The 14,210-nt window shown below is 46.4% G+C and overlaps 2 protein-coding genes across 8 annotated transcripts in view; one reads left to right on the top strand and one right to left on the bottom strand.

The window, feature by feature from the left end:
• Positions 1 to 14,210, bottom strand: part of immp2l (inner mitochondrial membrane peptidase subunit 2) — a 64,143-nt gene that overhangs the window by 5,358 nt on the left and 44,575 nt on the right. The window lies entirely within an intron of this gene.
• lrrn3a (leucine rich repeat neuronal 3a) lies at positions 1,010 to 12,832 on the top strand. 3 transcript variants are annotated; one of them, XM_069529158.1, is made up of 2 exons: positions 1,010 to 1,266; positions 9,884 to 12,832. In XM_069529158.1, exon 2 carries the CDS (start codon positions 10,243 to 10,245, stop codon positions 12,349 to 12,351), a length of 2,109 nt encoding a protein of 702 aa, XP_069385259.1. In that variant the 5' UTR covers positions 1,010 to 1,266; positions 9,884 to 10,242; the 3' UTR covers positions 12,352 to 12,832. The 3 variants fall into 3 exon arrangements, with proteins under 3 accessions (XP_069385259.1, XP_069385260.1, XP_069385261.1); XM_069529159.1 differs by lacking the exon at positions 1,010 to 1,266 and adding an exon at positions 1,338 to 1,893; XM_069529160.1 differs by lacking the exon at positions 1,010 to 1,266 and adding an exon at positions 5,250 to 5,576.

Below are 14,210 nucleotides of genomic sequence, written 5' to 3'. Positions count from 1 at the left end.
CCACTGATCTGAACTGCAGCCGCTCGGTGATCAGGACTGTGTGTTTGAAGTCCACCAGTCTGTCTCATAACTGTCTCTAACACTGTCTCATCACTGTCTCTAACACTGTCTCTAACACTGTCTCTAAATCTGTCTCATCACTGTCTCATCACTGTCTCTAACACTGTCTCTAACACTGTCTCATCACTGTCTCTAACACTGTCTCTAAATCTGTCTCATCACTGTCTCTAACACTGTCTCTAAAAAACTCCTTCACCTCCTCTTCTACCTGCTGCTCCTTCTTCATCTTCCTCTGCCTATTTGTTTCCTTTTGTCCCCACTTATCTCCCCCCCCGACACACACACACACACACACACACACACACACACACACACACACACACACACACACACACACACACACACACACACACACACACCAGTGACCTCCTCCTCCTCCTCCTCCTCCTCCTCGTTGCCTTGGGGACACAGGGATCATGACTGATAGACAGTTTGCTCAGCCAACTGGATTCACCACCACAGAGCCGATCATTCATTGGCTCGTCTCAGGGGAGCTGGCATGTGTCAGTGTGTGTGTGTGTGTGTGTGTATTAGTGCATGTGTCAGTGTGTGTGTGTGTGTGTGTGTGTGCGTGTATTAGTGCATGTGTGTGTGTGTGTTTGGTGTTAGAGTGAAAGAAAAGGAGAGATAGGGTTGAGAGAAGACAAACATAACCTCTAATTCACTCATCGCCCCCTCTCTGTTTAATTCTCTCTCTCTACTCTCTCTCTCCCCCCCTCTCTGTTTAATTCTCTCTCTCTCCTCTCTCTCTACTCTCTCTTTCCCCCCCTCTCTGTTTAATTCTCTCTCTCCCCTCTCCCCCCCTCTCTGTTTAATTCTCTCTCTCTCCTCTCTCTCTACTCTCTCTCTCCTCTCTCTCCCCTCTCTGTTTAATTCTCTCTCTCTCCTCTCTCTCTCCTCTCTCTCCTCTCTCTCCCCTCTCTGTTTAATTCTCTCTCTCTCCTCTCCCCCCCCCCCCTCTCTACTTCCCTGTGTCACTGTCGAGAGGAAAAGAGAGAAGACGTTTGTTCTTGGAGCTACTCGAGGAAAACAGGAAAATAGCCTCTGTTGCTGCTGGATGTTAACATGCAGCACTACACGCCTTAAACACACACACACCCACACACACACACACACACACACACACACACTGCTGCTGCAGCCATGCCAGGAGTACCTGCTGAATATCTGCTGCTGAATGGGACGTGATGGATGCTGTCTCTACTGGTGAGTGTTTCATTGCTGTATGACGTTTGTGTGTGTGTGTGTGTGTGTGTGTGTGTGTGTGTGTGTGTGTGTTGACTGCAGTAGTCCTTGAGCTGTGGCGGCTCAGCCTGCGGTTCTGACAGCTGAAGGGACTAGAAAACAGGGCTGGGGATTTTTGTCGCAGGTTTTTGATGCGAGGACGCAATCTAGTCTTTCTCTTAATTCATAAAATGTTCGGATGGGTCGGCAGAGTCGGTGTCACTCCACAGGTTCGTCCCCCAAAGTCAGACAGAGGCAGAATGTGCAAGTAGACCAGATGATGAGGGGTGGTTTTTGGAAGGGGGGGGGGGGGGGGGGCTTTTTGTCTTGGTCGAGCAAGTCAAAGTGACGAGACGCAGGAAAGATTCAGGGACGACATGCGACTAAAGTCCTGAGTCAGGTTCAAAAACCTGGGAATCATATTGACATTGTCCCTCGGGAAACTGAGCCGCCGCGACGCTTCTCGAGCGTCCGGGGTTCGTGGATGCTCGTTAGAGTCGATGTGGACGCAGGCTGGTGATGTGACGGAGCAGCATGAGGCAGGAGAGAGCAGCTGTTTAGATTTGGAGTTCAGACGTGCAGGTCACAGGATGCAGAGCGACGTGCACGGTGAGTTTCAGCACATTCCCACTCAGGCCAAACGAGGGTCAAGTCCGAGATGTCGGACAGACGCTCACTTCTCTCACGTCAACATGCAGCAGTCGGACTCGAGCGCGTGGACTCTGAAGATGCAGTCACGGCTCCACAAGCAATACGTCAGTGTTCATCCTTCATCTTCATCACATGATGGTTGTTTTGGTTTGATTGACAATAAGACGGGGATCAGTCCGATGTGACTTCGTGCTGATTCAATAACGACAGTTCTCTCTGGAGGTTCCCTCCCCGTGTGTGAGGACGTGTTTTGCAAATGAACTCGAACATAAATTATGACGAGATGAAAATTAGGAAATGCTGCAGACACAGGTTCATTATGAGGAAATGTGAGTTTCAGTCGAAGCAGCAGAGGGAAACTTGAACTGACGCCTTCACCTCAGAATCCACCACTAACTACTTCTAGTTTCTGATCAAGTCTTGGAATCACATCATGTCTCATCGTTTCCTTCTGGGACAGAGACATTCTGCCTTTTTCAAAGAAAAACATTTAATACTTTTTTTTCTACCTTAAACCTCAGCTTGATTAAAGTGAGTCTGATGAGTGAAGGTGGAGAACGTTTCCTCCTTCGCTCCCTGAGTCTGTTCTCTCTCTCTGCTGAGTGGGTTCATCTCCTGAGAGAACAAGTGACTGAGAGTCTCCATCAGCTCCAGTGGAAGAGTGAAGCTGAACTGAGATCAGTTCTTAACCACCAGAGTTTATCTCTGAACTCTGAACTGTTTGGTGGATCACACAGTGAGAACTTTTACTCTTGATTATTTGTAGTACTAGAGAAGACAATTCATTGATCTCAGTGTAACTCTGAAGTACTTTTTCACTTTTACTTGTAACACCACTTTATTTATACATCAGATTTTTCCATTACTACGAACCAGACCCCGTCAGCCACCACACCATTTTGAAGAAACCACCATTTTTTACATCAATAAATGAATTCAGTATTTTGTACCATGAGGCAGTTTGAAGTTTGAAGACTGAGTCTGAACATCTCATCAACTAAAAGACATAACTGAAGGTTTTCTTGATGTTTTCTTGGTTCCATCTCATCGAGATGTGAAACCTCTCTGTAATCTGAATCAGTGTTTTTTCAGTTTGACTTCGATCAGAATAAGATTAAAATCTAGTTTATATATTTTTTTTCTGTGTATATTTGGACGAGTCAGAGACAATGAATGTGTCGGACAGAACCAGAGACAGTGTGGTAAACCTAACGAGGTGGATTTGTTTTCCTACAGAGATCATTACCACCGCTGAACGTCCATCGATCATCTGAAGCCACTCTCCGTATTTCTGATTGTGCTTCGGGGACAAAGAGTTAATCTGGAAACTGTTAGAACCGCAGCTTTAATCTGAAACTCCCAAGTCAAAGTTTTACTTCGACGAACAGCTCAGATTCCAGAGTCAATTACAGCTCATCCATCTAATCCTCACATTTAAAAAAGTTAATACTGCAAAGTTTGAAGCTCTTCTGGACTCTTTATATCTGGACGTTGCTTTTTCCTTTCCCCCTCTCTTCTCACCACAGCAACAAATCCCAAGGAGTAAAGTTCTTATCTGATGATTTCACACTTTGTAATGACGTCAAGTGTCGGTGTGAGATGCAGTGAGTCCTTCGTGCTGCACCCTAACCCACAGCTGTCGTCTGAGAGTCAAACCTTCTTCTCACTTTAGAATCTGAGCCTGAGAGCGTCATGAAGAATCAGCACAGACTGTGAAGTTGTATTTGAAACAGGCAGAGGTCAACCTGTGTGTGTGTGTGAGCAGCAGAGGTGGCAAAAGTACTTGCATCCTTTATTTGAGTAAAAGTACAGATACTTAAAAAAATACTAGAAAGTACTACTCAAAGTAGAAGTACTAATTCAACTCCTTTACTCAAGTAAAAGTAGGAAGGTACCGGCTCTGAAATGAACTTTACAAGAGTGAAAATGAATGTTTAACTTCGATGGTACACGATGCCTCTTTTGATAACTCGACAAAATGAGAGAAGTTGTGGAACCGAACAGTTTCCTCTGGTGAACAACCTGAACGAGCTGCTCCACAGGAAATCACTGGACACAGTCGGGTTCTGCTGAAGTGAAGCAGATCCTGCACGACGTCCTGGTCGGTCTGGACAGGGACGGAGAGCGAGCTGCTCCGTGAGCCAACGAGTAAAAACAAGTAACGATCCGGTTTTGAGAATGTACGAAGTAGAAAGTACAAATATTTGTGTTCAAATGTAGTAAAAGTACAAAGTCGTCAGGAAAATTAAAAAGTACAGTAATGAAATATTTGTACTTTGTTTGTGTATGTGTGTGTGTGTGTGTGTATTAACAGGAGAGAAGACTGATTAACAGTGTGTGGCTCTTGGAGGCTAAGTGCTAACTGTGCTGCTGGCAATGCTAACAAGGAGAATATGTCGGGGGGGCAGATCAGTGTCACATGGGATGTCTTTAACAGGAAATCAATTAGAGATGGGGGGAGGGAGGACAGAGGAGGGAGGAGAGATGAGGGAGGAGAGAGGAGGAGAGATGTGGGGGAGGAGGGAGGAGAGAGGATACTTTGGAAACTCAGTGTTTCCAGGACAGAGACGCTGTGGGGCAGATTCTGTTTCTCGTGTTGATTCTGAACAAATCGACAAATTAAAGCAAAAGAAAATGTTGTAGTGACGTGAAGTTTCACCACGAACCTCCGGATCATCTTCACGTCTCCTAATGAAGCGATCGAGTCATAAAGTGAAGCGATCGAGTCACAAAGTGAAGCGATCGAGTCATCGAGTCACAAAGTGAAGCGATCGAGTCATCGAGTCACAAAGTGAAGCGATCGAGTCATCGAGTCACAAAGTGAAGCGATCGAGTCATCGAGTCACAAAGTGATCGAGTCACAAAGTGAAGCGCCAACAAGTGTCTGAAACCTGTCGTCTGTGTAGTGACCAGCAGGGGGCAACTCCACCGGTAGCTTCTATAGAAGTCTATAGAAAATGACTCCACTGGTCTGGACCTTTGTCCTTCTGTCCACTGATCTTTGAGAAAGATTGATTTAATTGGATGTTTTAGTTTGGTCCATGTCCCGTCTGCTCACATGGAGGAGGAAGGGTTTATGACACCAGGGGGCGCTGCAGAAAGAGCTGGATATTTCATGCACTGATGGAGGAAGTGTTGTTGACATTTCAGGCGCTTGAAGAAAATCTGGATTTGAATATTTTTCTCATTTCCCTGCATTTTGTTCTGCCTTTCCCGCCTGACAACAGAAAGTAATTTGGACGATGATCCCGAGTCTGAGCTGCTGCAGACTCTTCAGAGTGATTCTTACATCGTCTGGAGCAGCTTTGATAACGCTTCAGAAATAAATTGGATTGAAGTGGAGATGTCCTTGAGAGGTTAAAAGCACATGAGCTCACTTCATGTTTCTTTTTTTTTTGATGTGCTGAGGAGACGTCCAGCTCTCGGTTGCCCTCAGGGAGCTGAGGGGTCAGAGCTGCGAGCGTAAAGCCGCGAGATGGTTGATGTTGCTCAAAGGCACTTCGTCAGCAGGTCGAGGGGTTGAAGGACGGCAGCGCGGTGTCTGGACTCAAAGTCTGAGAGAAGAAAGTCTGCAGCTAATCAGCATCAGAGACAATCTGACGGCCTAACACCGGCCGCCTGCAGGGGGAGAGCGATTAACTGTGAGTCTGCACAGAGGGAAAGGTCAGATACATCAGAGCCGCCAACACCAGTGTTAATTACAGACAAACTTAAAAGTCTGCAGCACAGACAGAGTTTAGTCTGAAGCACATTCAGACGGTTATTTATCTTCTTTACGGGATAAATGTTCAGATGCTTTCACAGAGAACCTCAATCGATAAAAACATCAGGTCTGGTTCATTTATTCCAGTCGTCCTCAGTCGTTGGTTCACTGGTCACACACATTCATGGTTTGCCTATTGATGCCACAGAGGCTGCAGCACCCCCTACTGGCAAAGGGCCTGAACTGAAAGCCGAAAATGCTTACTAAGCAAATCAATAAAAAACGATCATTACATTTCATTTCGGAGGGAAACATTATGAGAGCAGCATAACAGCAGATGTAACATCCACCTTTATCATGTTTTGTAATAGTTGATTATTATTATACACGAATGTTCGGTGTGTTTTTGTACCTGGACTGATGCAGGACGTGACGTTAGCCTGCGCGACGTCTGATCCAGACTCGTCTGTGTTCTGTGTCTAATGTGCTCCTCTGCTGTTTTCACATGGAGGAGGTCCGTTCAGAAAGTTTGTGTAAAATGTTCAGAAACTGTTGTAAGATGTTGGCCGTTCAAATCCATACAAAACTCACACGTTACATCATTACATAAAGTTTCTCTCAGCACTCTGACACCATGGCAACACTGGACGTGTGAGCGCTCCGTGTGGGCTGCAGAACACGAGATGTCGGTGCTCATGTTCTCAGGTTTGAGCGGCCACAGCGATACAGACAGAGAAAATGATCTTTCACCAGAGTTTCAATATTTATCTGTCTCACTTCCTGTGTCTGTTTTAATTTCCTTGAGGACATGGAGCTTCTTTTATTGGAGGAAATACAGTAGGAACCTCATGTAGCAGCTCTGCAGAGGACGTGGTCCAGGTCCACTGACGTCCAGCGTCCCTGCACTATTATATATATATATTTATATCTTTAGGGCTCAAAGGATTTATCCATAAACTCATAGTATCAGCCAGTCTGAGCCTTCACTGACAGATCATTCACGTTGTTTGCAGACATGATCGTTATCTGTTTATCTATTTCAGTTATATATACATTTGGTTGTATTTGTGTTTTCTTAATCTTTACAGTTATGAATAGTTGAGTTTATGCTATAAAATATCAAGCATCATACATTTCTCTGTAATCAAGAACCACTGCCCTTTCACTGGGATCAGTAAAGGTTCAGACAAACACACAGATGAAGACACAGCCTCCGATGGAGGAAACGGTTCCACCTGGTTCAAATAAAATCCTGAGACCTGGTCAGTTCACCTGACGACAGCTCTGGTCGTCACAGGCTGCGTGTCGCTGTGTGTTAGTGAGTGCTGAATAAAACATGGAGGAGCAGGACTGCTTTATAAGACGTTTGCCATATTAGGACGTCAGTGCCCCAACAGCTCCGACCCTCAGTATGAGAAACACATAAATATTTCACATTTGGGTTTTATTCCACTCACAGAATGTCAATGCTCAGCATTTAAAGAAGAGGCCTGCTGGCAGTCCTGTGCTGTTACACAGAGCTGCTCGTATAATGCATCGCAAAATACTTTTATCCACTGCAGGAGGTTCTTTCCTTCTCTGAACTGAAACCTCTCAAGTGCAGCGTCGACAGAGCGCGAGCGGGAAAAGCTGATAGTGCCACAGCCAGATCGAGCTGAAAGCAGCTCTTCCTCAGGCAGTGGAATAAACGCCTGTGAGGTGACGACGTGTTGGCGAGGTTCAGTGATCCTGACGCTGCTGTTTGTTAACTTCAGATACTTTAGTCTGCAGAGTGAAGTGAGAGAGCGTGCATCAGACGTGTGACGTCATGGTTACATACGATGAACGACACGTTCATTGTGAGACACAGTTAATAACTGTGTCCCGACTCAGACGGCCGAACCAATGAGATGGTCCACAGAGGATTTCTGTGATTGCCACTGTCGCCTAGCAACAGAGCTGCAATTGGACATGACAAAAATGTTTTAATAACATTTGGTTTTTTAACATGTGTACAGTTAACTGTTCGCCTGAGCTGAAGCATCACACGTCTCCTCGCTCGCCGGAGCAATTACATCTGAGCATAAGAGTGGTTGGTCACAGAAGCTGGGATGGATCGACCCGGTGGAACCTTCGTTTCTTAGGGATGGAAGGACGCATTTGAAGGAGACTCAAAAGTCAAGTGACAAAAAGACAGTCTAGTCGCAGCCTCCAAAGGATCCAGCGGCTGAGATTTTGACTTTGAATAAAACTGGATGGCGGAGCTTAAACAGGAGAAGTTAAACTACATGAACGAGACGCAAGTCTCAGTTTGCACAGATGCAGAAGAAATGACCTTCAGAGGGAACACTTCCACTTTTCTACTTTGAGCACGCCTCCTGCTGCTCTGCATGTGAATCACTGCTACCGACCATATCACATTTGTCTCTGCCATCTAAAAGCAGACGCTGTTACCCTGAAACCCGGATAAACATTTGCATCTCATTTACATCAAAATGGCTTTGCAGTTTAAAAAAAGAACAAAAACATTACGAAGCCTGGAAAGTGGACGAGGAATCAGCACATTTAGTTCATTTCTTTCCTCGCGCACTGTACCGATAACATTAAGTCTGTATTCAGAGCATCAGGAAAGTCAGCCGCCGCTCTCATCTCCATTTGACGTAACCGTGTGTGCATGAAGGGGAAATAAAGGAAGTCATCCCGGTGTTAAGTAATAAGAGGGGAATGAGTGTGTGAGCATCGTGGAAGTAAACAGGAGAAATTAAATTAGGACACGGCAGCGTCTCCTGAGAGCACACTCTCCAACCAGAAAGAAAACATCCACCATTAAACGCTCCATTTACCATTCAAACCATGCTCGCTTCATTAGCGTATAAGTTGTTGTTGTTACCTAAATACTGTACATAAATGTGTTGTTTCCATCTCGGTAGAGCAGCATTACCATAATACTCTGACGTTAGAAGCTTCCTGCTCCGTCTGGGTGATGGAGACAAAGCCTGCAGGGGTTTTAATGAGCTGCATAAGAGTCAATGGATGAAAGAGAGATGGGACATTTAAAAGAATCGTCTGGTGGTGTGGTGTATTTTTCATACTGTCAACAGATCTCATAAAAACAATCAATTCATTCTAACAAGAACGGTGTGTGTGTGTGTGTGTGTGTGTGTGTGTGTTTAAGACACTTATTCCAGCCATTCCGTCGTTCTCCAGTATATTAAAAACACATGAACATGGTCAATACAGTTTGTTCACATCGACGTCCTCCCGCCAGAAATAACAAAAGCACGCTGAGGTTGAATCTGCAACAACAAATCCACCAGTGTTTCAAATGGATTGAGGAATGAGTGTGTTGTGACATTATTCTGGAGTTTGTGTTTCACATATGAAGACGGCAGCAGGAGATTGTCCAGGTCCGACTCCTTCACAAAGCTGTTCACGCAGACTTCCATAAACAAGCTAATGTATGCATGAAGTGTCAAAGCTCGTCCTCATCAGCAGCCGGCTGCTCCAGCCGCTACCGACAGCTTCATTTAATGTCGTACGCTCAGTTGTGGCTTTTGCACTCAAGGTCGCAAATTAATCGAAACATCAATATGTACAGTGGACATGGGCAAAGCCCACGATAAACCTGTCACCTGCACCAACAGCGTTGATTCAGCGACTCCTGAATTATGCAAAAAGCAGCCGAGGCGTCGCTGCACAAAACATTTTGCGAGCTCTCTCCACAGATATCGTCGGCAGATACAAACCGGCCTTGAGCTCGTGTGCATCAGCCGCGGAAAACTGTCTGTTGTTTTTGTGCGGGTGATTTGATGAGTGTGTTCAGGTGCATTATTCACAACAGACAGAGAGGTTCAGGGGGCGGAGCAGCAACACTAATTACAACACCGGGGAAGAAATTGGGACTCGCAATGTTTCGCCTCTTGAATCAACAAAACTTCTGAGCATCGTCTCAGAGCTCCGGCGTTTCTAGGACACTTATTTCACAGCTTTGACTGAAACAGCAATGAAAACAATCTGCTTGTCTGCCGGGGTTCTCTCACTGCATCCATATAAACTGAAAAGCTCCATTTCTGGATTCAAAACTGTCAAATAAAATATAAAAGGTCAAGTTAATCATAACTTATAATTCAGATGGTGCAAGGAAAGCAATAAAATCAAATGAGGCCGAAAAGGCTTAATAAGTCTCAATATTTCTAAATGTCAATATGGCTTCATATCTCAACAGCTCCATGTAACATCGGCCGTTTTTCTTTCCCGTCTCCCCAGATGGAAAATGACACCAGTGTCAGCGACGGAGGATAATAATGATGGAAGACAGAGTGATTCGTCCCCAGCCGGAGCCACAACATTCCTCAACCGCCCCTCTGCAGCGCAGTTCCCTGAAGGATACATCGACCTTGACATATCACAGCGTGCATGACAACCTGGCACAGACCGAACTGAAAGGTTGCCTCTCTCTTCCAAGAGCTGGGAGACAACAGGGCCGAGGCTTTGGGGACCAGGCGTCAGCACAATTCCACTTTGTCTTGCTGCAGTGACAAATGAGCTTTTATTTGTAAAGTAAACTGTGCTAACAGCTGACTCCATAAGGGCCAATTACTGACTGAAGGGAATACTGGGCCAAGATGAAGGAGACAGCAGTTGTAGCTTGTTTGCTGGCTGAACTGTCTCTGGCTGCTTTTGTTTTGGCCTCTGAGGGGGCCGCTCATTGCCCTGCATTGTGTCGATGTGAGATACGACCCTGGTTCTCACCCAGCTCCACTTACACAGAGGCTGCCACCGTGGACTGTAATGACCTGGGTCTCTCAGCGCTACCGGAGAGACTCCCCTCAGACACACAGGTTCTGCTGCTACAGACAAACAACATTGTTAATGTTCAGAAAACTTTGGATTACTTGGCCAACATCACAGAAATCGACGTGTCTCAGAATAACATTTCCTCAGTGAGTGATGTCTGTCTGGGGTCTCTCCCCCAGCTGCTGTCACTCCACATGGAAGAGAACTGGATTCAGGAGCTTTCTGACAGCTGCCTGGCTTCTCTGCCAAACCTCCAGGAGTTCTACATCAACCACAACCTGGTTTTCTCCATTAGCCCCGAAGCCTTCCGCGGCCTGAGCAGGCTGCTGAGGCTCCATCTCAACTCCAATCGCCTGACAAGAATCAACAGCCAGTGGTTCCAGCAACTTCCCAACCTGGAGATATTGATGCTGGGAGAAAACCCCATTCTTGTGCTGTCAGACATGAACTTTAAACCTCTGGCAAACCTCAGAAGCCTCGTGCTTGCCAGAATGAATTTGACCGAAATCCCTGACAATACTTTACTTGGTCTTGACAATTTGGAAAGCATCTCGTTTTTCGACAACCTGCTTAGTCGAGTTCCCCAAGCTGCGCTGATGAGAGTCCAAAACCTCAAGTTTCTTGATTTGAATAAAAACCCCATTGAGAGGATCAAGAGAGGTGATTTCATGGACATGATGCATCTCAAAGAGCTTGGCATCAACAGCATGCCCGAGCTCATATCCATCGACAGTTTCGCCCTGAACAACTTGCCTGAGCTGACTAAAATTGAAGCTACCAACAATCCCAGGTTATCCTACATCCACCCGAGAGCTTTCCACAAACTCCCCAGGCTTGAGACTCTGATGCTAAACAGCAACTCTCTGAGCGCGCTCCACTGCAGCACGGTGGAGTCGCTGCCCAACCTGCAAGAGGTCAGTCTGCACAGCAACCCCATCCGCTGTGACTGCATCATCCGCTGGGTCAACATGAACAGGACGACTGTTCGCTTCATGGAACCAGATTCCTTGTTCTGCGTGGAGCCTCCGGAGTACCAAGGCCAGCACCTCAGACAGGTGCACTTCAGGGAGATGACAGAGATCTGCCTTCCTCTGATCTCACCTGGGAGCCTCCCAGGTCAGGTCGAGGTTGCTAAAGGGAGCTCGGTGTCGCTACACTGCCGGGCATTTGGAGAACCAGAACCTGAGATCTACTGGGTGACGCCATCAGGTGACCAGGTCTTGCCTGGCAGTGTCTACGATAAGTACTACATGCATCCTGAGGGAACTTTGGACATCTACGATGCCTCAGAGCAGGAAGCCGGCTCGTATACCTGCATTGCCCATAATCTTGTCGGGGCAGACCTTAAGTCTGTGTCGGTTGTGGTGGACGGACATATCGCCCTGCCTTCAACCCAACAATTACATGTATTAATCTCATCCGTCCAGTCCCATTCTGTGATGGTTTCCTGGGAAAGCACAGGTGGTTTGGTATCACGACTAAATTGGTCCATTCTATCCGAGGACAGCAGCCTCTTGATGCCATTCACAGCCCGGCTTCCAGCTGATGTCAAAGAGTACCACATCAAACAGCTGAAGCCCTCGACTGGTTACCAGGTTTGCGTAGAGGTCGCCGCTGCACAGCCAGGAAACAGCAGGGAGTGTGTTAATGTGACCACAAAGGAGGCAGCCGTCCTGAGGGAGACAACTAAGGACTGGGACAGTCTGGTGATGGCTTCCTGTGCTGTGTTTTTTATTGTGGTTGCTGTGGCTTGCTCTGTCATGTATACGTCTCTGTACAGCCAAGTGTTTTACAGGAAACTGATAGCGGACCAGGCTGAAACGCTGATGATCCCCAGCTCTCCCTCCTCCTCCTCCTCTTCATCCTTCCTGGAATTTGGTCCGTATGGGGTGAAGGTGAGGGCAACTGTAATAGACTTACCAGACGACTCCATGTAAGAAGCGTCCTTGTCTGCAAAAGCTCTTTGGGATAATGTGAAGACAAAGAGTGACGGACACTGGACAAAGTGATTTATGTGTCCTCTTTTTATGACTTTCGGTGGGACATTTTTCACTGGAACTCATAAACAAATTCGCATTCACATAAAAGAGACTATTTTTTATTGCAAACTTGTGTCATTATAACGAGCTTATCCCGGCAGATATCGTGACTATAATCTACATGGCTATCGGTCATTCACGCAGTGCAACCAGAGCAAAGCACAGCACAGAACTATTCTGTCTTAAATACCTTGTTGAGACGGCTTCGATGTCTGCAAAACATTTTCTTTGCTGTGTTACATGAAACGGTGCCAAGTGACGAGAGTTTATAATGGCAGAAAAAAAACTTGTTAGTCTAGTGTACATTAAAACTGACTATAATGTAAACAGTTTTATGAACAAATACATTTTTCATTAAACCTGTGGGTGTCTTATAACTCCAATCTTTTCTCGTGAAATCTGGACACAATTTGTCTCTTCAAATATTTCTGTGGTCACATGAAATTTATATGGATGGAGCTCATAAATCCTGTTGTGTCCCCGTCTGAATCCTACAGCAGCAGAAGTGTGAGACCGGCTGTGCACAAACACAATTACAGGGGCTGCCCTTCAAGGCAGACGCTCTAACACTGTTAGTGAAATGCAATGCAATCTCAAACAGCACGACCAGCGTGTGTGTGTGTGTGTGTGTGTGTGTGTGTGTGTGTGTGTAAGGACCTTAAAAGGTGTGTGTGTGCAAAGTGTGAGGACATTGGCAAACCTATTGACTTTGAATTGCATTATATTCTCTTTCATTAAAAATCCAATATGGATTCCCAACAAAAACCTCAGCGAGGTGATGAATCGGCGTCACGCGCAAACTGATGGGAGGCATTTATCAGCGGGACTCAGTCATAGATCAAGCGAGTTTCAGCATCTCGGACAGGGCTTTTAGAGCGCGGCCATTTGTCACCGCCACAGGAGCTAAAATATGACCCATTAGAGGCAGGTAGTGAATAGGTCAGCAAGAACGCGGCGCACAAGCCATCCCCTTCCCCGTGTGACCCTGCCGCCGTCGCAGGAACAGCTCAGCAACTATTGGGCTCATTAGTTAAGCGCCGCACATGGAGCTGCGAGGGGAGAGGAGACAAATGGACCACGAAACCAGAACAAAGTAGTTTCCCTCCCCAAACAGGACACAGGACGATTGCGGCGGACGCCTCAAAGTGCTGATGGTACTGATGTGCTGGGCTCTGCCGTACAAGATAACTAGGCCCGGGTTCATTAGAGAGTCTGTGTGGCCAACAGAGAACTGTGGGTGTTTAGGAGAGCAGCTGCAGGAGGGTTTTATAAAGGAGCTCATGGAAGAAGCTTTTTATTTATGTTTGCTTCCTCACCTGTGCTGCTGAGTTCAAATCTGGCTCGCCCCGTTGAGAGGAGCGAATAATATGTCTACGTGGAATCCTCAGAAACACAAAATAAAAGCAGGATTATTTTTAACCGTCAAAACAAAATGCGGATACACAACGAGAAGCAGACAAAAGCTCCTCCAACCGAGTGAATGCTCAGTGGTGGAGGTGCACACATGATCCGTTGGGGCAGATCCACATCAGCTGGTTAAAATAAATCCACAATCTCCAGTGAAACTACGACCAGGACTCAAATCTGCCTCATCGGGAAACACCGGCGCCCCCTTAAGGTTGCAAAGTTGGATACAACAGTGTGACTGACAGATAGTACCGTCCAATGGTAGCCGGTGTCATGTGTAGGTGGGCGTGCAGTGTCCTGGAGTGTCTCAGTCAGGCTCCACCCCCTGCTCCTCCAAATATGGTTACTTC

The sequence above is a fragment of the Paralichthys olivaceus genome, chromosome 7 (genome assembly GCF_024713975.1).
Source record: "Paralichthys olivaceus isolate ysfri-2021 chromosome 7, ASM2471397v2, whole genome shotgun sequence".
Taxonomy (NCBI): domain Eukaryota; kingdom Metazoa; phylum Chordata; class Actinopteri; order Pleuronectiformes; family Paralichthyidae; genus Paralichthys; species Paralichthys olivaceus.
This window is presented reverse-complemented; position numbering and strand designations above follow the sequence as displayed.